Source organism: Carassius gibelio, chromosome B4 (genome assembly GCF_023724105.1).
Source record: "Carassius gibelio isolate Cgi1373 ecotype wild population from Czech Republic chromosome B4, carGib1.2-hapl.c, whole genome shotgun sequence".
NCBI classification, from domain to species: Eukaryota; Metazoa; Chordata; class Actinopteri; order Cypriniformes; family Cyprinidae; genus Carassius; species Carassius gibelio.
The window spans coordinates 2,465,132-2,490,859 of NC_068399.1; the positions used below are offsets into that span (position 1 = coordinate 2,465,132).

The following is a 25,728-nucleotide window of genomic DNA, read 5'->3' on the forward strand; positions in this document are numbered from 1 at the left end:
GGCCTCGGGAACAGCATCGGCCTCGGGAACAGCATCGGCCTCGGGAACAGCATCGGGCTCCGCCTCGGCATCGGGCACCGCATCGGCCTCTGGAACAGCATCGGGCACCGCGTCGGCCTCTGGAACAGCATCGGGCACCGCCTCGGCATCGGGTACCGCCTCGGCATCGGGCACCGCCTCGGCATCGGGCACCGCCTCGGCATCGGGAACCGCCTCGGGCACCGCCTCGGGAACAGCCTCGGGCACCGCGTCGGCCTCTGGAACGGCATCGTGCACCGCCTCGGCATCGGGCACCGCCTCGGCATCGGGAACAGCATCGGCAACAGCATCGGCATCGGCCTCTGGAACAGCATCGGGCACCGCCTCGGCATTGGGCACCACCTCGGGCACCGCCTCGGCATCGGGAACAGCCTCGGGCTCCGCCTCGGGAACTGCATCGGGCTCCGCCTCGGGAACTGCATCGGGCACCGCATCGGGAACAGCCTCGGCCTCTGGGGCTTTCTCCAGGCCTTGAGGGACGGTCGACGCCTGTCTCCTCCTCCTCCGTCCTCCACGATGGCGAGTCGGCGGCACCTTGTCTGGAGACTCAGGCGTTGAGTCGTCCATCTTAAGCTGTGGCTCTGGGCTGGCGACCCTCCTGTGCTGTGGTGCTAGGCTGGTGGCCATCTTGTGCTGTGGCGCTGGGCAGGTGGCAGTCTTGTCTGGAAACTCTGGTGTGGTTGTTGCATTCCACTGAGCACGATGGTGCAGGTATTTGGTAAACCCCCAAAAGTCCAGGATCTCTAACCCCTTCATCTCCCATTGAGGTAAAGGATCATCCAGGCAATTATTAAACAAATCTTTTAGTGCTGCATCATTGTAACCTAACCCGACTGCCAAAGTCCAAAACACTTGCGCCAGGCCACCCACCTCGCTTCCCTTTTGATGAAGGGTGGTTAAGTTCCGGAATCTCCCCCTCCGTTCCTCCATGGTGGCTGGGGAACAGATTCGAAATCTCACACCGCTGGATCTAGGCATGATGGAGTCCTTCTGTGACGGTTGGGTTATGGGAAAAACACAAGGAGAAGGTAGGATCCAATTGCAGGTGAGGTTTATTGCACAAACAGGATAAATACAAAATAAAACTGTCTAGAGAGACAAACCAAACAAAAAGGGAACCGGATGAAACGGATAAGAATGCGGATGAACAAGAAGGTAACGAGAAGACTCACAAGACAAGCACAACTCACACATAGGGTAAGGACTCCATAAAGACGACAGAGAAAGACAGCTCTATATAGGGAGACTAATGACTAAGGATAGTCAACACCTGTGCGATTTAATTGGAGTGCAATTACTGTGACGACATGACCAGACAAGCGGAATTAAAGTGCCTATGGTGAAGTGCCTAAGGAGAAGTGCGCTCACTAGGGGACACCCAGGAAACAGAGACTGATAGCGTGACACATCAGGGTTCAAGACAACAAAAAATTAAGTAAGGAGCCATTGGCTCCTATAAGTAAAAACTTTGCCAAATAGTTTTTTTTAGGTGCAGAATTAACATGTTTTATTTTATTAATATAATATTAATATTTACATTTAAACATTTCAATCATACTGTCATGTGTTTATGTCAAATTTAATCTTCAGTTTATCTGTATTTTATTCCATCTTGTAGATGACCTGGGAACCAAATGTGTTTTCCAACTTGAAATATACAGTCACAATGAATTGTTCATTATCTATATCAATATCACAGACCATAAGCATCACTTGGCCACTGAGTGTAGTTTGCATCCTCAATACATCCTGGAAATGTTGTACGGTAATACACTCTTAAAAATAAAAGTGCTTCACGATGCCATAGAAGAAACTTTTTGTCTAAATGGTTTCATAAAGAACCTTTAACATCTGAAGAATCTATATTCCACACTGAAAAAAATGTTATGTTGAATTTACTTAATTTTATTACGTCAAGGGGTTGCACGAAATAAATTTATCTAAATCTAGATATATTTTTTAAGTTGAGTGAACTTATATTTTATAAGTTGAGTTTACTTATATTTTATAAATTGGTTGTACTTATATTTTATACATTGAGTTTATTAATCTCTTTCAGTAGTTTCAGATTAATTATATTCATAATTTTAGCTAAACTTATTTGAGTAGAATTTACTCAAATTAATTGTGCAACCAAACCAATTTAATCGTTTAATTTCTACATATTAAAATTAATTTTAATCCAATATTTTTTTTAATCTATTGTATCTTTCATTAATTTTCAGACAAATTAAGCAAACCCAATATTTTCAACTCTAACTTTATTTTTCTTATCCAAGAGATTTTTGCTCTTCCAAACAAGAGTGCCTGTAATATAACTCAGTATTCACCATTCTCAGAGACCTCGGTACATGGTACACCACACACAATGACGGTAACAATCAGTGAATAGTGTTTGAGTATAAATGGGTCATTTTGAGTAGAAAATTAACTTCAGGGGTCACAAAAATTAATGTCACTAAAAGTAACATCAAAAGCAACCATAAATCTGTGTAAATACAACTCGAAAACTGTGAAAAATTTAACATTTTTTTTACTCATGCCCCAGTGCATGATGGGAAATACACTGAAAAAAATGATTCATTGAATTTACTAAAAAAATTAATTAAATATACCTAAAATAAATGGATTGCAACCACTTACCATAATTTTTTTTAGTAAATTCAATGAATCATACCATCATAATCATAATTCGTTTAAAACTAATTAATAAGTATTAATTAAAATCAAAAAACTAAATTTAAATGGATTAAACTAGCAAAATTGAATTACGCTTAATTTAATTGGGGCCATAATCATTTTTTTCAGTGCACAAAAGGTTCTTTGGGGCGAAAGAAGGTTCTTCAGATAATAAAAAGTTGAGAAAGAGATGGTTCTTTAAAGAGCCTTTGACTGAATGTTTCTTTGTGGAACCAAAAATGGTTCTGTGATCAACCTTTTGAGCACCTTTATTTTTAAGAGTGTATGTCTATCACACTTTCAGAGTTTTTCTTAATTAGTAAAATTCAATTTTATAGGAAGAACTGAATCATAAACAACAGGTAAAATAAAATAATATAAATATACATAAATAAAGCAAAATGCACCTCTATATAGTTATTTTTCTAGCTGCCTGTTGAGCTTATTAACACTGAATGGTTATTCTGAAGTAAATGTTTACTACGTTGCAATGTTCACAAGCAATATACGTTTTCCGCAGTTTGAAAAGCTGAATGAGCTTTTACATGAGACATTTCAGTTAGTTTACTGTAGGCGCTCCTACAAAATAGCCTAACTTCTGATGTTAATTCATGTTCATTATGTAGGATAATCTAGTAAAGAGAAAGATCACTTGCTGCTCGAACTGAGACGCTAAAGCGACCACGTCTGCCGCATTAAAGAGTGCCAAAACTGTAGCTATTTATTGTTAAAATTTCGTTAGGAATTTGGAATCATTTTAAAAGCTGATACTTTGTTTATTAGAAAGTAATAAATCACAAAGGTTTTTGTGATTACTGGACGACAAGTGTACTTCAAATATTATGAAGTTCACGCATTAACAGAACACAGCATGGACTAAAACCTTGTTAAGAAGAAGGCATATTTGTAATGATTATAAATTACTGTTTTATTGTGAATTGTTAATGATATTGCCAATATCCACAGTTGACAGCTTTTCCTGTTAATCTAAATAAACCACGTAACATATATAGGTCTAATAAAGGTGTATCAATGCACATTTTCCGCCAGGCCAGTCCTGTGTAAACTACAGCACGTAAAGTTTTTTATTTTTTTGAGATGGCGGAGCTCAAGAGAACAGTGCAGTCTGAAGTAGCTGCTCACTTAAATGACTTTGCTCAAACTTGATGTCAGTGCCCTTAACAATGTTATAATGGACTATTTCACATCCAGAAATGAAGGATCGGATGATGATGTTACTAAAAGGATCAGTCCGATGACAGTTTTTTATATGCACAGGTGCGTGAACAGTTGCACTGCGATCACTTTTCTAAATGTAAAAGTTCAGAGTCTATGCCCATGATAAACAATGGGAAACTGTCCTCTTTAGGGTAACGGTAGTCTGTTTGTGTAGTGATGCAGTATAGCGCTCCTGACAGATAGCTCTCGTTAAACCCGTGAAGTGAAAGTGAAACCCGTCTCACTTTAAACCCACTTTTCTCAATATTCCATTCCTGAAAATCATAGTTATCAGCCAACTTCTATAGCCATATGTTCAAGCTATAGACAAAAACTGAGATGGGACTGAGATTTGAACCCAGCTTTCACATGGTATCAAAACCTAAAAAAGGTAAAATGGTGCAGGAGAACTTTAAGCCCTGTCACTGTTACTGATTTATCACACAGCTCAGAGCATTTTGGGTAGAATCTCTTGTCAGTCTGTTCTGATTCATCAAAACAGTTTCCCTGATGATCCATAATAAAGCCTAAACCCAGGATAGAGCGTCTGAGTGAATGTGGTCTGGACTGTGATGAGGCTCATTGTATCAGAGACGCTGTAGAAGGAAAGAGTTCCTGCACTGTGATCCACATACACTCCTAATTTTTGCTGATGGACTTTACACGGAGACGAGTCTCTATGTTATTGTGTCTGAATGATTAACCGGAGGGAGAACAGATCAAACTCCAGGACTAAACATTACATCCAAACACACTCTCATTACCCCGAACAGGCAACTGAACACAAGAACAGAGATATGTAGAACAACAACAACAATCACTACAGCTGTTTGTGTGTGTGTGTGTGTGTGTGTGTGTCTGTAGACCAAGCGGCAACCTTCCGCTCTCTCTTATGAAGCCAACACGGAAGTAAATAAAACTGCAATTCATTATTCATTCATATTTCGACAAATGTTTCTTTGTGAACTATCCTTGTCACTGTGTTTTGTTTTAAAGGGCTGCACAAATAATCGAATGCGATTGTCATGCACATCATGAAAATAAAGCTGGTTTCGGAATCAGTGGTAAATCTCCATCATGCGCTTTCAGATCACCTCGCGCTCTCTCTCGTGAAGCCAATAAGGAAGAGACTAAAACTGCAATTCATCGACTGGGCGCTTGAGGCTGGCTGCAGAAGAGAGTCAGTCCCATAGACTCCCCATGTTAAAATGCCCAACTTTACAGCAGAAAAAAACATTTTTACTACCTGGTTCAAAAAATCATTTTGGTCTATATTGCTAATTTTGCCCTTAATGACAACTTTGAGGGGGGTGAATTTTTTTAAACTCATCCGTTTAAATTATATTAAGCCTTAAAGTTCTGCATAATTAAGGGCGTGGCCACTTGAGTGACATGTGGATTGCCGCTGCTGACAATGCCTTCGTGCTAGGTGGGCGTGGCTTCAGCAATCAGCTCCCGCCTTTTTGCCCATTTTCGATTATCCGGGAGAGTCGCGAGGTGATACGCTGCCAAGATGGCGACGGCCCACTCTGCACACTTTAGCTTCAAAACCGCTGTTGAGGAGTCTATGGGTGACGTCACGGACACTACGTCCATATTTTTTTACAGTCTATGTTTCCTACACAGAGGAGTAGTTCAATGTCAAGCTACGCAAAAGAAACAAAACAAAAAAAAACAAGAAACCAAGAAACCAAAGAAATTATTCTGCAATAATGACAGCTGTTTGTGTAGCAAATTATGCTTTTGTGTAATAAGTGCTACTTCATCTGATAGCACGTGAAAATTCCACATTTAATAACATGTTTTTACTCCAAACTCATTTCATAACATCAGTCTAGTGGTCTCATTGGTCCCTGCAGTGGACGACTGGATACGGATACATATATTCATGTGTCGCTACTCAAACCGGTCCACCCGGATGCTGACCCTAACAGTGAGACTCAGGAACTGCCACTGCTCCTGGACTTTGATAGAGTGCCAGCCTACAAGGTCAATGAGCTATTGGACTCCAGAAGGAGAGGGGGTCAGCCGATCGACCAGCGCCATGACTAAGGGGACTTCCAAGCCGAGTGCCAGGAGGCACTCATAGGGAGGGGGATTCTGTAATGCCACACCAGCAGAGGGAGCCCTCGCCTGAGTACTGAATGTTCACCGCTCGTTCTGCTTCTACTGTCACTTTCTGTTTGACACTATTTAAGTCAGCGTGTTCCCACATTGCAAAGTATTGACAGTTACCTGCCTTACCAAGCATTTTCCCATTGATTATTCTGACTGCTGTTTGTGTATGATCACGTTTTTGCTTCTTGGATTGCCCCATTGGATTTATAGCCTGATTGGACTGATGTTTGTGTTTGACCCATTCGCCTAACTACTCGTCTCTGCCTATTGGATTCCCCTTGTGTAAGATCGGACTGCCATTACAGTGCTGACTCGCAGCCTGTCCCCAATAAACTCCTGCAAATGGATTGTTATACTGCCTCAGCCGTATCACAATATCAGTAATGAAGTAGTAGTAGCCTACTCTTACAATTTTGCATGACTCACGGTGTAATGATATTGTTTAATGTTAATGGTAACATGATATGCAGAATAAACAAATAAAATACAATATTTGAAAGTAAGTGTTTTATGTAGACTTATTTCCATTTTAAGGTGATTTATTTATATATTTGTTTATGGTTTCATTATAATTAAATTAATTAATAGCTTTTCACAATAATTTCTTAAAATTCTGTCAATATTCAGAATGGGAGTAGATGGATGTTTTTGTCCAACAGTCCAAAAGTAGTCAAATAATGCGCGCACATCCATAATACAATGAGCTTCACACGCCTCCGGGAGGTGAACAAAAGCTTTCTGTAGCGAATCAATGCATTTTTGTCAGAAAAATATCCACGTTTAAAATGTTATGCACATTTCTACCTCACTTCCCCTGATTGTCATATGTGCAAGATGTTCTGGGCAGATGTCGTAGGACGTGTGTATTTTGCATGCACTTCTGAGATATGCTAGTCTCACAAATATGTTTACAGGAGCAAAGGTAACAAAGTTTACTTATTTTATCAAAGAAAAACCAGTCTCTTCTTGGCTTATAACGAAATCCTCTGACATTTTTCTTTACAAATCATCATTTTGTGCTTTCTAATTTGTGACTGGTGTTTTGTTTTGCAGTCTCTTCTCAACGCTTCTGCATTCATCATTAAGGCGCATGTGCAATACGTACTTCATATGTCATCCCCCACAAACGGCTTGGACGTATGACAGTCAGCAGAAGTGAGATAAAAAGGTTTATTACACATTAATTATGGATATTGTTCTTACAAAAACGCATTAATTACCTACAGGAGGCCTTTATTCACCCGCCAAAGGCATGTGAAGCACATATTATTGGTGTGCACACTTTATTTGACTACTTTTGGACTGTTGAACGAAAACACCCATCTACTCCCATTCTAATTCTTGTAAGTTGAGTAAAACATTGGCTAATTTTCATTTTTGGGTGAACTAACCCTTTAAGGTACTAGACCGGGGTGTCCAAACTCTGTCCTGGATGGTTGGTGTCCTGCAGAGTGTGGCGGTGTAAAGAAAATATGCCCTTTCTGTGCCCATATCAGGAGGAAAAAAATTTAGCGGAAATTATGTAAAGGAAGAAGTGAATCGTTCTTCACCCTGCTGGAGTACCACCACAACCGCAGCAGACTAGTGATCAGCATGATTTGGTATTTGCTGAGAACCAGATTGAGTCTTCAAGATGGACTTATAGACAGTCTTGCAGGTTGAGTGTTTTAGACTATTGAGCCAAATGAACAGTATTTGCTATCAAGCAGGCTGAATGTTTGACAAGCAGAGCGAGTCTTGAAGTCATTCAGCTGAGCAGACTGGGTATTTCAGACAGAGAATTATACGTGAAGGGTGCTTACTGCTAGTACATATTAGCACCTGTTAGTGCCTAAAGTGTCATATTAGTAATGAATCTCACATGAAGAGAAATAATGATCCTGTGTATGCATTCATTTTACAGAGATTTAAGTAAATGTGTAAAAATGGGAAGTGAAGTGCAGATGTATGTATGAAAAAAGTAAGAGATTCATCACTTATTATAGGAGGAGTTGAGTGCTTAAACACTAGCTAGACTGACCTTTCACTGCATAGTTCAGTCTAATAAAATGCATTTACAATGATCGCAAAATTCAAGATATGGGGCAGAAAATGTGTGTGTGTGGGTGTGTATATATATAGTTTAATATAGTTAATCAACATCACAAATGTGATAACAGAGCCAAAATGGAAACTATGGGAGGAAAATATGGGTAGAACATTCAGTTATGTCAGCCGAGTCAAAACAAGACTTCAGAAAAACTGTGTGTGTGGTGCTCAAATAGTACTCTGGTAGAAAAATGAAGACAATCAGTCTTGAGGCAGCAGGAAGTTTCAGCGCACACAGAGAGGCCAGACTGAATGTCAAGCATTGCATGTGCGAGAAGTTGCCTACTTGAGCAGCAGCCACCGTATCTTCAGCGTTCCCTGTTATGAACACAGTGTTTGAGAGATGACACTCTTGTACAGTACAACAAATGGTCTCCTGCTGCTTTCATAAAAGGCCCTCAGCACGTGTTTTCAGCTGCCAGTTTTCACAAATGTATGCTTGGTGTAATAAAGCATTGCATGCAAACAAAATGTGTGGGAAAAATTGTGCAAAACTACTAGTATAAGTTTGAATAAAAATGTTATGATTAGGCAGTATATACGTATTAAAACAACCAAGTTGTGCATGCAATACTTTTTTTTCCATTGTGTGACTTCTTGGAGTCAGATTCTTCACTAAAGACTATTTGCCAGTAGTAAACAAGTACATGCAGAGAGTACATAGAGAATGAATATCTGATCGACTATATGCATTAAACCTTACTAGGTGTTTATAAAAAATAAAAATACCTTCCCAACTTTACCAGTGAGGTTGTAATTTTCTAAAAGCTTTATGTTTATGAGACACTGACAGGTGTAGGGCTAAGACCTGAAGTGAACTCTGACCAAACTGGTTATAAATGCATTCTGCATCTAAACATTGCAGTTTTGTCTTAGTAGTTCCTAATATTTTAGCACAAGATTGGGTAACATTTTAATATCAGTTTCGCAAAGAAATAAACTCTGTTGTCCTCTACTTTATTATTTTTGTTATTTTCTATGCATGTTAGTGATTTTAGAGAGCCGTTTGTAAACGGGACTTTTATTTTGTTTTTGTGGTGTGACGTCATTCGCCTGCGCTCCTGCATCTGTTGTGATTCGGATGAAGACAGGTTTGTGTTTTCAAGCATTTGAAGAGCTCAGTCTATCTTGATGTTTTCACAATAACTGTAAAATGAATTACATGTTTTGGATCCACTTGAAAGGCAAATGTGCGTCTCACTTCGCTCCATTTTATCGTGAATCAGTTGATCATAAAGATGCATTAGTTAGTGGCCAGAAGAAATAACGCGGCTTTTCCAAACTTTTCTCACTTGAACCAAATTATTCCTGATTAGAATCACCGCGCGCTCACGAGACCTGCTGCTCGAAACAGTGTAAAAGCAGCTAAAGGGTCATTCCTATTTATTTAATCATATTTTCTCTAAAATGATTCACATATTTATAAGAAATGGCTTAGATTGTACATTAAGGTATTCTTTATCACTTAAACATGGATAATATAAATTATAAATACTATTTTTATTTTACACACCGTTTCATTGATATATGCATTCAATTTTATTATGTCCTCAGTGCAAAGTTATAAACCATGAAATGATTAAAAAAAACCCTCAAAATTAGTTTTAATTATAAACTAGGCTTAACTTCCTCTAATAATGCATATAAATTATTATTATTATTATTTTTATTTTACAATTTTCTTCAATTACCTTGTCTCTGAAGTCATTTTCCACCCTGTTAGTACATCCTCGCCTTCCAAAACCGACTGCAATTTCACTGAGACCATTTTATAGAAGTGACAATGTATTTTTCCCACTAGAATTCATCTGTACAAACTGAGGTAAGCTTCAACTCTCCCGGCTAACTTTTACTTTAGTTTTTGAAATGTTATCCTGCTTGTCCCCTCTTAAAGTTCCACCCTGTTGGGCATTATTATGATGATCACTCAGTGAGCTATGGCTAATTTAGCTCAAAAAAATTATAGTAGAATAAATAGTATTTAGTGCATATAGCATATAAATTTCTATATACGTAAAATACTGTGGAAGAACCCCTTGAGCTCCCAGGTCACTGGTGCTGAACTCATCTTGGAGGTAAAAAACAAACAAAACAAAAGACCACCCCCTAGGCTGAGCATGAAATATTACAATGTTTAATAAAATTAATGCAGCATCCATTTTTCCCATCATAATTATCATCTTAATAAAAAACACAAAAACGGCATTAATGTCCATTATTTCTTGTGATGGTTTTTGTGTTGGTTGTTAATCTAGTTAATCCAAATGATTTATTACATCTGTATTTTTAATCAAATATAAATAAAAAATAATTTATTATGTCTGTCCTCTCTAATTTGTAATTATTTCTCTAGCCATCTGAACAGACAATGGTTTTGCCAAAATGATTGATTGTGATAAGGAACCACATTGGTATTTTTTTGTGTCCCTCCCCCAAAGGAAATCTGGATTATTATTTATTTATTTATTTATTTTTAGGTTTTTTTTTTTTTTATTATATACAATATTATATAGGTGCAGTTCCACAGAAACAATGCAGGGCAATGACGAAAAGCTTGTCCACCTTTAATGAACCTGTTAACACTGGTGTTCCACCCTGTTAGACAAGTCATTTTAAATAATAATTTCACAGCAACGTTAAATGTTTGGCATATTTTTGTCTTATTTTGTGAGGTGAGGAGTACTAAAAGCATTTAAATATTTTTTGAGCATTTTTTTATTTATTATTTATATATACGGTAACTTTTTTTCCAACACTTACAAAGCCAAAATGTTATCGCATAACAGGAATGACCTGAAAACAACAAACTTGTGATGACAAAATTTACAAAACAACTGCAAATTATTTAATGAGAGTGGAATATAATGTGAAATACAATCAATACTGATAATGTAAATAACTAATACTTACTGTAAATAACAAATGCCTAAAAATGAAGAGTATCTTTAATTTGTTATTAGTATGTAGCAGTCATTTGAGTGTTTTTAATGGCCATTAGCTGTCACTCTGACTGACTCCCTTAACAGTGTGCTGACTACTGAACAGTCCCTCCAGAAAAACGCGATTATGCGATCGCTTGTTTTAATACATAATCAGCCAAAGGCCGCATATTTATGCGGGGTCGCATTTTTTCAAATACGCCGCTCTTTTGGCGCATAAATTACCGATTTCAGAAAGCAAAATATGCGGGGCTAGCATGATTTCATAATCCCTGTATTTTCGTTGCAAAAAACTCACATATATATTAGCAGAAAGTTGAAAAATGTTGCGTTTACTTCACACAAGCGCCATTTCTCCCTATTGCCATGGGAACCTTATGAAGTGACGTAATTACGTGACGTGAACATCATCTGCAAATCCCGCGGTGAAACCAGGGTGAAACTTGAAGCGCGCAAATCATTCTTATTTGCCAACATAAATAAGCGCAAAAGAATGCGCGAAGCAGTTTCCCGATTTGTTACATGACAGTAGAGCCAAGTTATATTGCGAGAACTTGCGAAAACTGCGGTTTGATGAAATGGAGAAAAAAGGTGATTCCCCCAACACCCCCTTCTCACTAGGCTACTAACACTGTTGTAGTTTTATTCAGAAGTTGATGCAACTTTACAGTTGTATGATTGCACTTTTTTGTTACAGAACAGTACCAAAAACTTACAGTTGTAATTATATTAGTAGTATGTAAAATAATTTACGTTGCAGTAAGGGATTGCAACTTAAATATTCTGTGATTTAGTATGCTCGCTTATCATAGGAAGTAGTAAGAAATTACTCTTTACATTAAGGTAGTAGCCTAGTGAGAAAAAGGTGTTGGGGAATCACCTTTTTTTCTCTTTTTCATCAAACCGCAGTTTTTGCAAGTTCACGCAATTTCATCGCATAAAATTGCAAAAATATCCTGCATATTCCATCGCATTTTTAAAGAAAACGTACCGCAAAATCAAGTATTTTTGCCCGCAACAATCACAAAAAAAATCTGACTGAACTAGGGAGCTGATTGAGATGCACTTGGAATTTGGTTTAGATTCAATTTACTTTGTTAATTAATCTCATATTAAACAGAATAACGTGTCCAAACTCACAGAAAAACTGTTGAATCATCTTAGATCCACATGACGGAACTATTATAAAGATGGAGTTTATAAAAGAAGAGAGTAAAGACATGAAGATTGAAACATTCAGAGTCAAACATGAAGATACTGAGACACAAACAAAGATGGAGTTTAATAAAGAGGAGACTGAAGAAACATCCAGACTCAAACATGAAGATACTGAGGAACAAACAAAGATTGAATTTAATAATGAGGAGAGTGAAGAAACATCCAGAGTCAAACACGAAGATACTGAGGAACAAATAGGTTGGTTTTTACTCATTTGATATTTACTAAAGCATATGGTCTAGCACCTGATTTCTTTCCCCCTAAAAAAAGTTTGTTTCCCTTTACGCAATTATACTACAATTCTGGCGTAGTTGCACAGTCACCATACATACGCTCAAAACTGACGTGTGCTCAGCACAACAGCAAGTCAAATGGTTCGAAATACTTACATTTCTACGAAACTTGAAAATAGTTTTGAGAAGAGATTTCAACAACTTGAAATTTAATTCCTCTTATTTTTCCAGTTTATTATGAAATTAAATGTAATGTTTATGGCTTTGGCTATTCTGTCTTATACGTATACATTTTTGTAAAACGGTTAGTTCCCTCACTGGATTCTGATTGGTCAGCAGCAGTGTTTTATTCACGATACACGATACAGCCTTCAGTTTCTGAAGTGAGGAGGGAAAATTACTGTAGTCATTAGTTTTCTGTTTCAGGTATGATTCTGTATGTATCAGTTTACACTGCAATGACACGTCACGTCATGCCCAACAACACACTTCAGCCATGATTTATTCACATTCGTATGTTCGCACTGGAAGCTTAAAGACCATGTTGCAGGTTAACCACCACTGTCGATTAATGGGTACATAAATCACTCAAGATATGTATGTCATTTTTAAAATGTCTCAAAAATGGTCTTAAAGACAAGTTTTTTAAGTTTTTGGTATTAACAGTTCTTTTACACAATTCGGTGATGACTTTGTCTTTGTCATCTAGAAATAGAAGGCATCATGCTAGTTATATGGACGTTTCTAAGCGCTTACCTCTTCCTCTGATGAAAATGTTGTTGTAAACATAGCCTGGTGTCTGTCACTGTGTTTGGCAGGTGCTTGTGTGGGTGCCGTCTAGGGCTGTGCAAAAAATCAAATGTGATTTTCATGCACCTCTCATCAGTAAAGACGCTCCTGTAATTAGAAGTATATCTCCAGCACGTGCGTTCAGATCCGGGTTGCCAGGTGTTCACAACAAATCCTACCCAGTTGCTTCTTAAAACTAGTCCAATTGCGTTTCCGGGAGGTTCCCAGATAAAAATTGCTTCCCGGGGTTAAAATATACATTTTTTGGCAGGGTTGCCTAGCATTTTAGGGACTAAATATCATGTTATTGATATTGGGATTGCTTCAAACCGCGGACATGAAAAACAATCGCAGACTTGGCAACACTGGTTCAGGTGGAGTGGCAAGTTACTACACAGAGCTGTAGTCTACCGACAACTAACACAAAATCGCTTTCAAAATCGACAAAGAATCGCCACCGATTTTAACACCGATTTTAACACCGATTTTGTGCAGTTAATTACGGCTCGGTGTAGTAAATGCCAACCGGTGTTGCCAAGTCTGTGGTTGTTTTTCATGTCTGCGGTTTGAAGCGACCCCAATACAAATAACGTGATATTTAGCCCCTAAAATAAGAATTTTACCAAGGCAACCCTGCTAAAAAAACGTATATTTTAACCCCGGGAAGCAATTTTGTATCAGGGAACCTCCCGGAAATGAAATTGGGCTTGTTTTGAGAAGCAACTGGGCAGGATTTGTTGTGAAATCCTGGCAACCCTGATCTGAACGCATGTGCTGGAGATATACTTATAATTACAGGAGCATCTTTACTGATTAGATGCGCATGAAAATCGCATTCGATTATTTCGCACAGCCCTAGTGCCGTCCCATGGAAACTGCGTTGGAAAGCTTGTGCTGAAGGGAAGTGAGTGCATTTTGGTCACTGTTGGTCGATATCTATCTGTCTGTCTATCTATATATTTAGTCTATCTATATCTATATGTATTTATCTATTTATCTATAATCTGTGCTATCTGAATACTCTCGTCTCTCTAGTCACTCTCAATGCTGGCTTTGGTAAATTCTCTCCAACGTGACGTAATGCAATGCATTGTGGGGGAAAGGATAACCGTTGCAAACCGCTGTAAGATAGTGCCTACTTTTTCTTATTATATTCCGTTTTGTTATACCCAACAAAATAAAATACAATGGATAACAGTTTAAATGTTTATTACCAACAAGCAAATTGCACAAATATGAAATATTAAAGGGATACCTGTGTATTAAGATTTGTATGGCTTAATATTTCTATTTCAAAAGCTTCATTTGTCTTCAGACAAAAGGCTCAACACACAAAAACATATAATATATTAAGATCCTATTTAAAATACCAATGTCAGTTGGCCCTTTTCACCAAAGGCATATTGTACCGTCTTCCAGATAGAAGATAAGTAGTTGAAAAGAAGTGTACAGAGAATGAGACATAGATGACAGAGGCTTTCCTTTTTAGTGCCACAGTGTAAAGATCGGTGTTTTCACTATTTTACATGGAAGAAGCTCTGGGCAGATGACATATGGAGGTCAGTGTTTCGTGAAATCCAATGTTTGTTAACCCTTTAGGTTCCAAAATGCATCCATTTAGGGAAAATGCTGTATTGGGATGACTAAGGATGCAACAATGATATTTATTCAGAACCGATTTGATACCGAAAATTCCGAGTATCTCCCAACACCGATCCAATCAGATACCAGTAGGGCTGCTCCAATCACGATCGGCCGATCGTTAATGCGCGTCTAGAGAGTGCCACAGAGTGCTTATGAGCATCCCATGCGCAGAATGATGAGCTTGAAATAACATCGAGTCACAGTGTGTAGCTGTGCAGCCATCCGAGTCCACATAGACAAGTTAGTACAACACACAAGCTGCTCGGCTCAATCCGATCTGCCACTCCATCTCCTTTGGGCAAAGGGTCGAAATGATCACTTGTGAATATTATCGCCTTGCACGGTGGCACCATTGCACTGCAAAGATGCACCAGGAGTAGCGTGACTATTAGATGACTGATCATCATTTACAGAATGCAAATATTCTCTTTCAGTCAGAATCGGTGAATAACATTTGCAACACATCCTCGCGGTACAACATTCTATTAGACATTTGCCAATTTTCTTTAACTAATATCACCATTTACACGCTATGAACTGAACTACTTCCACATCAATGACACAAGGAAGGTGCATGTGCAGTGAGCTCACTAGAGGCTCTTAGAGGGTTAACCGGAGCAAAGGAAGCAAAGTTTCCTCTAGCAAAGGAAAACCAGTCTCCTCTGACTTTCTTCTTTACAGATCTTCACCTGTACTTACAATTCTTAACCGTTGTTGTGTTGATCTCTTCCTTGTGCTTCCGTGTTTGCCACTTATGAGTGGCGCATGCACAAAGCTGATCTCCATACGTCATCAGGCCGAAACTGCTTCAGTTTACAACAATGAGTGCAAGCTACATTAAAGTGATTAGTAAGTTTTGCATATGGTTATCACTACAGGAGGCCTTTAGTTGTGTTTCCACCACAGGAACTTTACCCAGGAACTAGGGACTTTGGGCTGGTACTTGGTGTGTTTCCACTGCAGGAACCAGGAACTAAATAAAGTTCCGGGTAAAAAAATGCCCCTCAGAAAGTCCCTGCTGGCGAGGTGGTACTTTTTCAAAGTTCCGGAACTGTCGGGGGCTGGACTTGGGCACTAAACATCCTGATTGGTTGAGTTCACGCAGCATTGGTTGAGTTCAACCACAATTTATTCAGATCAGTTTCAAAATATAACTGTTGTTGTGTCATGAAATGTAGTTTTAAAAGTATTTTCAGGAGAGAATGTAGTTGTTTAAAACTCAAATCCACAGTTTATTTATGAAGACCGCGCCTATTTAAAAATGTGTTTCGCCAATCTCGGAAACGGTCAGCTGCACGTGATCAGCGGGAGCTCAGTTATCATGTATCCGCCGAGAAGCAGCCTCACCTGTGAGCGCGCGGCTTTGAGACTGCTTGAGCTGTGCACTCTTGTCTGTGTGTCCTGTTTCTTGTTGGAGCGTGGTGTTCGGATCCCGGCACTCATGTTTTGCTGAGTTTCGGTTTCGTGTCGGGGACCGGACACTCACGCTCCATGTTCTGTTTCATTGTGGTAACGTGCGGTCTCAAAGTGTTGTCTTGTATTTAGGGATCGACCGATATGCATTTTTCAGGGCCGATGCCCATACCGATTATTACAGAACAAAGAGACCGATAACCGATATTTTAAACCGATATGTGTCTAGTGTAAAAATGAAAATTAATGTCAAAATTAAGAATAAAAAGGCCTCTGACAAAGACTCTTTAAATTATTTTAACACATCTTTAGTTCTGAGAACTGTTCATAATAACAACATTAATATTAATAATAACAAATAACATAAAAAGTGCTGGAAGCATCCATCAGCAGCATTCTATAAACAAAGTAAAACTTAAAACAAATTTAGACAGCAACAAATGAACAAATAAGGGAAAATAAATGTAATCTCTCTGAAGTTTTATAAAGTAAATTAAAATGGGTAACAATTAGTAGTCCCAATTCAGCAGCACCAGGTTGTGGTGCAGGAAGCAGAGCTGCTCCGCATGCTCTCCAGTGAGCCTGCTTCTTCTTTTGTCATAAATTGCAGACACTTCACTGAATAAACGCTCACTAGGGACTGATGGGTGGTGGGTGAGGGTGGTGAGCAAAGAAATTTTCTTGCTTCTTTGACAAGTAGATTGAAGCGCCCTTTATTCTGTCTCCACCACTGGGGTGGATCCCCCTTACGCCGGTCAATCACTGGCTCTTTGAGGTGCTGATGTAACTCTTCTTCAATGCTGTCCTTGTCTGACAGATCACCAGTATGGGGACCAAGAAGAGAACTGAAAATCTTGTCTCTCCTTGTCTCTCCTTTGCCTTTTAGAGGCTTGGTCTCCATCTGCCTGCTCCTCTTGATTGGCTCTCTCTGTTTCAACCTGCTCTTGAAGAGCATCCTCTACATCTTCTTTAAGCCATTCTTTGGCCTTGTTTAGTGTATAGGCAGAGGAGAATACATGACTCTTGAAACATGGATCCAAAAGACATGCTAGAACCACATTTTTTGAGTCTTCAAGTTTGGCGAATTGCTTGATTAGGCTCTGCCTCATTACCTCCCTGAGCATTCTGATGCCCTGTGTTGATGGCCCTTTATCTTCAAGTAGCATTTTGAGCACTGTCACACAGGGAATGATGCTGGATGCAGAGGAGTTATTGTAGCTCACTTCTAGTGTCACTTCCTCAATTGGGATGAGTGTTTCAATCAAATTGGACACAATGTCCCACTGGTAGGCAGTTGGACATGTAAAACCGCTGTGTTCCCCAGAGTAGACATTAAGAGCATGCTTTTGTTCAAATGTCCTTTGCAGCATGTGGGGTGTTGAATGCTACATTGTTGGGACTGCCTGGATTAAGTAGTGTTCTGGTAGGCCAAGATCCCTCTGGATGTTTCTCAGACGCTGCTTGGCCAAGATGGAATGTTGGAAGTGAGTGACACATTTCTTTAGCATGGCAATCACATCTATCACAGCTCTTTGGCTAGCCAAACCATCATTCACAAACAGCTGCAACGTATGTGCTGTGCAGCTAAGGTCCGAAATATCGGCAAGCCTCAAACCCTTCACCATGTTTGCGCCATTGTCACACAGGACCAGAGCTACACGGTCTTTGGTAATTTCCCATTCCTCCAGCATGTGCAGGAATGTGTCTCTGATGTATTCCCCAGAATGAGATCCGTACATTACTCTCGTATTTAAAACAACCAGCCTTCTGTTCCATTCATTGTCAATGAAATGACATGTGAGGCTCATCATTGACTCTGTTGATCCTGACCAGCAATCTGTTGTAAAAGAGAGTGAGAATCCAGCTTTCTCTGGCTGGATTAGGGCTTTAATCTTGCTTACAACCTTTTCATAGATTTCTGGCAGCTTCTCAGTGCGGTAATACTTGTCACTTTTTAGTGCATATCGTGGTTCTGCCACATCCATGAGTCGCTTAAAGCCAATGTCAGAGACCATTGTGAATGGTTGGTTGTCAGAAATGATCATTTCTGTGATCAGTTTGTCCATTTGTTTTTATCTGTGATCCAGATTTGTCCATTTTTCTTGTTTCTGAAAAATGTAATGTATTGTAGGCTGACATGTCGATGTTGCTCCCTGCTCAGATTCAGCTTTGTTTGATTGGGCAGATTTATGCAAGTCATTGTAATGAATTCTAAGATGGGACCACAGGTTTGAAGTATTGGCACTTTTTGCCACTTTACCACCCATACCGCCAACATTTTTACATGCATTGCACAGTGCCTGCCCTGGTGTTGGTTGAGCGTAGTACTCCCACACTTCACTTTTAAATGTTGTCTTCTTCTGTGAATGCATCAACAATGAGGGTAAGATAAAGAGAGAATTAAAAGTGGGACTACAGTATGTTTCATGATTTAGCCTATGGATATTTTACTACAGCTAAACAGCTTAGGGAAAGGGAAGTATTGGCATCAATCATTTACATGTTAGAAATGTGCAATAGCTTAACCTCTCATAATTATTTTCTGATGACTAAAACATAGCCTAAAATAATAGAGGTGACTACTCAATTAATAGTCTAATGCACATCAATGGATTAACAAAAAAATATATATGTGTGTGTGTGTTGTATTTAGCATTTTATTTGCAACCCAGAATTGCATTAAAATCACACACAACCCATATTGTAATAGTTTTTTTATTTTGATGTGTAAAATGTTTGTTTGACTGTTTATCATGGTGATACAAACTAGGAAGTATACAGGACAGCGTTATCCAGAAACGTGCAATGTGAGATTATTGACAATTTACGTTATTAGTCAAATGAGAGAGCGCGGCCGCGGAGATAACTAAATCAGGAATAGAGAGCGCACGTCGCATCAGGGCATCAGAGCTCGCGCTTGATGCCCTTCAGCTCTTCAAAATTGCATAATAGTATTTCTGAATCTGTATGATAAATTATTTTGCAATCATGTTAGAATAAAGCAATATTTCTCCAAATATGTGCAATTTTTTTTACTAAGAGCCCTAATGGAACGGACGCTGTTCAGTGAAGCTATGTGAACAGCACAATAAAACCCCGCAGCAGACGTGAGTGAATTCATTCGTGTTGATAATCTATTCACAATAGAACGTTAAGTTGGCCGAATGGTGAGATAAGTAGGTTTTAGTTTCACTATCTCAGCACTGATGTGAGGATCCGTTAAAGCATATCACTGCAATGACGGACATTGACCGGGAATTCACAGTATAATAACTGAACGGGGCTTGTCATCATAAGTCGATTATATTTAGGTGTTTTGCAACTTCAGTGTAGTGATTTATTGCAACTTCAGGAAAGTTTACTGCATTCTTACCTTCGAGAAATAACTTATTGATGTGTGATGATGATCACTGAAGCAGCTCCTGTGCTTTCGGTGTGAGAGCGGAACATTTTCCAGCCGCGCCAGCCGTATTGATTGGCCAGGCTCGTGACTCCCAACAAATCAGACGGACGATGGGCTGGGCTTAGTCTAGGCCAGGTGACTGAGGTGGCTGGATCAGTGCCAGATCGCGCATTTCAAAATAAAATGGTTTTATCGGCTAATCGGTTTTGAAAATGGCCGATGCCGATAACAATATAAATGCTTAATATCGGCGCTGATAATCGGTCGACCCCTACTTGTATTGTTGCACACAGCTGGAGTTATCGGCTGTGTGCTTTCTTGTTCTATTTTGTCTTGCACTGTCGCACGCAGCTTAGTTTTTACCGGCTGTGTGCTGTCTTGTGTAAACACGCGGTTTATGAGCTTGCTCATTGGCTGCGTGTTTGTGTCTAATTCAAGCGCATGGTTTGTGATTTGGTTTGCTGGCCATGTGCTTGTATTTGTTTTGTGTGGGCACATGGCTTTTGTCTTAGTTTCCTATGTGCCATGTGCTCTCGTCAATTTTCTTGACCCCACCCATCTTTTTACCTGGTTATTGATGTAATTTTCCTCACATGTGTTCCCTCGTTACCCTCCTCATTAGCTCCCTATTTATTGTCCTTGTGTTTTCAGTCTGGTTGCTAGTTCATCGTTGAATATTTGTCTGTGCACATCTTGCCTTGCCTTGCCTTGCCAGTCACGTTTTGTCTGTTTTCCCCTACAGGGTAGTTTTTGTTTGTTTATTTTATTATTACTACTATTAAAGAGCCCTTCTCTCTGCATCATTGAGTCCTCACCTCATCCCTCTACCCAAACCCTGACAATTGATATAATATTTAATTTCATTGTAATGGTTGTAAATCTGGTTCTATTACTACTTTTAATTGAAAAAAGGAGGCAGTGGTATTTGATATCCTATTTCATTTTATTGTAAATATACAGTGAGGCATTTGACACTTACATTGATTTGCAAATTTTATTTTCGGAATTTGAGACTAAAATAATTTTTTCATGTGAGACAGACCATTTCAAAACAGACTCACTCATTGGACTCCGGAGTTTCTATGTCTTATACAACCTTGGAGTCACGGGATGGTGATTGTGGTATATCTAAAGAGGACTATAATTCTAGTGAACAACATCGGTCTAGTTTAAGCGGTAAATCCACCTTTGTTCCCTTTAAAAACAGGAACGCTTCTTTGGATACTTATTGTAGACTTGTAGAAAGTAATGTTTTATCTTTATTAAAATCTAAAAGACAGTATAAACTTGCAAATAATTTGACGGTGCACAATTATCTAAATTGGAATAACTTAAAAAAAGGATTTGTCTGTAGTGATTCAAAGTGCTGACAAAGGTGGAGCAGTGGTTATTTTAGATAGAATAAAGTATTAATTTGAAATTCACAGATAACTTTCTAATTAAGTTTTTTACAAAAAAAATTGAGTACGGATCCTTTGGCTCACTTCTGTACACAATACTTTAAAACTCTTCGTTAATTCAGATGTGTTGACAAAAATGAATATGAGTATATGTGCGTTGAGCATACACTGCCTAAAATTGATAACCCTTATAGGGATATCCCTTCTGGGAGACCCATAGTGGCAGCTATCAGGTCACTTAAAAAAAAATTTGGCTTTTGTTGGTTTCCATCTACAACCATTAGTCACGTCCTTACCTTCTTATATTAGAGACACGATGGATTTTATTGACCTAATTAATAATTTGACATTACCTGATTGTCCTGTTTTTTTTTTTATTCACCATGGATGTTGGCCAACATGGGCTGTAAGATGGCCATTTCTTGTTCGCGTCATTATTTTGTGGTTTGTTTGAACATCAGTTTGTTAAATCCTGGTACAAATTATTTCTTTAGACACATTGTTCTATAGAAACGATACATTGATGAGTTTTTTTTAGTATGGAGTGGCACTGAATCTGAGCAATTAGTTTGACGCTTTCGCCTGCTTTTTTTGTAAACGTACAGTGAGGAAAATTGCAGTAGCCAAGGTGAGCTGACTGATATCAAGTACGCTGCTGTTTGCAGAATTACCAGATTTGCATCATCGCAGACATCACACTCCTGAGTCGAATGTGCAAAGTCTGTACTTCCAAGGATAGTACTTAGGCAGTCTATTTGCCTAATCTCCCCAGTACTTATGAATGGGTGATTTTTATTTAACAACTTTTGGACTGATGCATGCCACACCTACTGGTGGCATTGAATAACTTGAAAGATCAAAGAAATTTTTTAATATAACTCTGATTGGATTCCTCTGAAAGAAGAAAGTCATATACACCTTTGAATGACTTGAGGGTCATTTATGGGCAATTTTTTTTATTTTTGGGAGAACTATCCCTTTAAGGAGTTTATTGTGAGAACTGTTGAGAATGACACACTTGGCATTGTTTGAGGATCGGGCCAGTATGGAAGCTCGTTTCTGCCAATGGAATTTTGAGGAAAAAAAATGTTCTTAACATTGTTCTCATGTTTGCGTTTTATGCAAACTTACCTCAACAATGTTAACAAATCAATGTACATACTTGGGTTGGTATAACCATAAGTTACTCTCACTTTTTACAATGCGAAGTTAACATTTAATTTTTTTCCCACTGTAGATCTGGTCCCACTGAAAGAGGAGATACAAGAACTGAATGAAATGGAAGAGAAGGATCAGTGTGTGGAACATAGTAGTTTCATATCTGGAACAAAACCCATTAAGACTGCAAAGACCTCACGAAAAAGAGTCCAGAAGACCAAATCTAACACCTGCCTTCAGTGTGACAAGAGTTTTATACATAAACAATCTCTTCAGGCCCACATGCGAATTCACACTGGAGAAAAGCCTTTCGCCTGCCCTCATTGTGGAAAGAATTTCAGTCACAAAGGGAACCTTATGAATCATATGAGAATTCACACTGGAGAGAAACCTTTTGCCTGCCAACAGTGTGGAAAGAGTTTCAGACAAAAAGGGAACCTTATGAACCATATGAGAATTCACACTGGAGAGAAACCTTTCGCCTGTCAACAGTGTGGAAAGAGCTTCAGACAAAAATGGAACTATATAAAACACATGAGAATTCACACTGGAGAAAAGCCATTCATATGTGATCAGTGTGGAAAGAGTTTCGCACATAAAGACACTCTGAGTGCTCACATGAAAAATCACTCAGGAGAGAACAGCTATGTATGTCATCAGTGTGGAAAGAGCTTGAGTTATAAAGTAAGCTTCAAGACTCACATGAGAGTTCACACTGGAGAGAAGCCTTACACATGCTCTCAGTGTGGAAAGAGTTTCGGATATAAACAATCCCTTGATGCCCACATGAGAGTTCACACCGGAGAAAAACCTTACACATGTCAACAGTGTGGAAAGAGCTTTTCACGAAAAGGAGACCTTAAGCTCCACTTGGTCGTTCACACTCGAGAGAAGGCTTTCACATGTGATCGGTGTGGAAAGAGTTTCGGACGTAAAGTAAACCTTAATAAACACGTGAAGATGCACTTATGGAGAGATTTAGTTTTAGAGTTTTAGATGTTGTCTGTGTAGAATAATTTTCACTAACAGGAAAAACCTTATGCATCATGTGAGAACCAGAAAGAAGTGTGCCATCATTATCTATATTTACCATAATAATTAAATTTGTAATCTACAAAACCGTCATGTAAAGACAAATTTTTATTGCTGTGTACTGATCAAATTAATTCATGTCTACACCGCCCACAATACAAAGTCTTTACTGTCGCATTTCCAAAGACTGTGTAAAATAGCACTGCTGGTGTTATCTAAATATTGGCAAGAGTGTTAAATTACTGTTAAAATGTTATTTTTTTAAAATAATCCAAACTGTTGTAAATGACTGTAACTCCTCCATGCCATGCTCATTACATGTTTAAAAAAAAAAAGTTTTCCCTTACAAGGAGGTAATGATGAATGATCAAGTAAAATTGCTTTTATATGGACTTGCTTCATGAACACTGTGAGAGAATTTAGAGTGATTTTCAAGAGACTGGAAAATGAAAAAAATAAAGTCATGGTAGAAAGTACTTGAGTGGCAGTCTGTTCATTTTTCATTTGTTCAATGGCGGATAATAAACCAAAGAAGGATGACCAGGTACAGCTCGTCTGTAAAGGCTCATTTATATTTGACACGTCCGCAAGTTTGCTTGGGTATGTGCAGCAAATAAGACGCCTGTAAGGGAAATACCAGGCACCTTACCATATTGTGATGTCGTGTCCTGACTCGATGAGTCAATAACAATAAAACCCAATATAAACAAGGCATTTGTTGCATCCAGTGGGGACATAATTACTTATAATGTTTAAATGTTTTATGTTTTTAAATAAATGTTTTTATGCATTGCATCACACCATGTAAACATAAAACCATGTCTGCATTTGTGATCGGAGAAACAACAAACGACAAGTGCTACTGTACACTGCTCAAAACTTGCGTTTGAATCATAAGTGGCAAGTTCATTAAATATTAGGGACAGTTCGCTGAAGGACAAAGCATCTGTAATATGGTTTACATTTTCTTGCTTCCTCACCATCTGACGGGGCTCTCCCTTCCGGACAGACCCACGGCTCCCTTCGGTCGCAGGGTGAACCCCCCGTCTGAGTAATGTTGCATGCTTGATGGCGGTCAGGGATCTCCCTCCCCGTGTAGTAGAGCTGCTGGCTCCCTTCAGTCGCAGTGAGAGCCCTCCATCAGACGCATCAAACCATGCTTCGCATTCAGTTGCTAGGGGGACTCTCCCTTCTGGAGCCGCAGCTCCCTTCGGACACAGCAAGAGTCCCTCAATCAGTCGCGTTTTACTGCTTATTCAGCATTGGACAGGGCTCTCCCTTCCAATGCAGCAGGGGCGTGGCTCCCTTCGGTCGCTGTGAGAGCCCTCCATCCAACGCTTCAAATCATGCCTCATATCCAGTCGCAAGGGGGACTCTCCCTTCCGGTGCAGCAGAGCGGCAGCTCTCTTCGAACGCAGTGAGAGTACCTCCATCAGTCGCTTTTTCTTGCTTACTCGGCATCGGTTGGGCTCCCCTACTGGTGCAGAAGACCCATGGCTCCCTTTGGTCGCAGGGTGAACCCCCCGTCTGAGTTATATTGCATGCTCAATGGCGGACAGGGATCTCCCTCCTGGTGGAGTAGAGCCACTGGTTCCCTTCGGTCGCAGTAGAAGCTCTCCATCCGATGCATCAAACCGCGCCTCGAATCTTCTTGCCTATTCTGCATCTGACAGGGCTCTCCCTTCCGGTGCAGCAGACCCAAAGCTCCCTTTAGTCGCAGGATGAACCCCCCATCTGAGTTATGTTGCATGCTCAATGGCTGTGAGGGATCTCCCTCCCAGTGTAGTAGAGCCACTGGCTCCCTTCGGTCCCAGTGAGAGCCCTCCATCAGAGGCATCACACCATGCCTCGCATTTAGTCGCAAGGGGTACTCCCCTTCCAAGTGCTAGTAAGCGAATGCTTACTATTCGCTTTCAGATTAGATGTAAGGGTGAACTCGTGAAATTAGGTTTTATTAACGAAGTTTGGGAGGAACACGATCAGATAATCATCCAATATGGCACGTGTGTATATCGTTTAGCTAACCATCTTAACTAGCACAACAAGTGTGTGTGTGTATATATATATATATGCAGCTTTCCTACCTCCTGTCCTACGACAGTTTTTCGGCATCCCTCCTCCACCCCAACTCCTCACTTCTAATCTATTTTTATCCCAAATTAGGGATAGAGGAAGTTCTTTGGGTTCGGGCTATGCTCCGGGCCTGGACCCCTCCCCCAGGACAGCACGCCAAAATATGCTTACTATTCGCTTTCAGATTAGATGTAAGGGTGAACTCGTGAAGTGGGGCATGTTTAAACGAGCCGTTTCAGAGGGGCATGGACAAGTCTTAACTTTTTTATAAAGAATATCTCTTT

The 25,728-nt window shown here is 39.5% G+C and overlaps 1 protein-coding gene across 3 annotated transcripts; it reads left to right on the forward strand.

The window, feature by feature from the left end:
- The first annotated feature begins 9,103 nt into the window (after nt 1-9,103).
- On the forward strand, nt 9,104-23,847 carry LOC127956000 (gastrula zinc finger protein XlCGF8.2DB-like). 3 transcript variants are annotated; one of them, XM_052553740.1, is made up of 3 exons: nt 9,104-9,233; nt 12,246-12,497; nt 22,419-23,847. In XM_052553740.1, exons 1-3 carry the CDS (start codon nt 9,224-9,226, stop codon nt 23,333-23,335), a joined length of 1,179 nt encoding a protein of 392 aa, XP_052409700.1. In that variant the 5' UTR covers nt 9,104-9,223; the 3' UTR covers nt 23,336-23,847. The 3 variants fall into 3 exon arrangements, with proteins under 3 accessions (XP_052409700.1, XP_052409703.1, XP_052409701.1); XM_052553741.1 differs by having other exon boundaries at nt 9,178-9,233; nt 12,224-12,497; XM_052553743.1 differs by lacking the exon at nt 12,246-12,497 and having other exon boundaries at nt 9,143-9,233.
- The last annotated feature ends 1,881 nt before the right edge of the window (nt 23,848-25,728 follow it).

Excerpts from the sequence above, each read along its gene's own strand:
- LOC127956000 (XM_052553740.1), top strand. Across the intron at positions 12,498-22,418 it reads AGATACTGAGGAACAAATAG|ATCTGGTCCCACTGAAAGAG; the intron begins GTTGGTTTTTAC and ends TTCCCACTGTAG.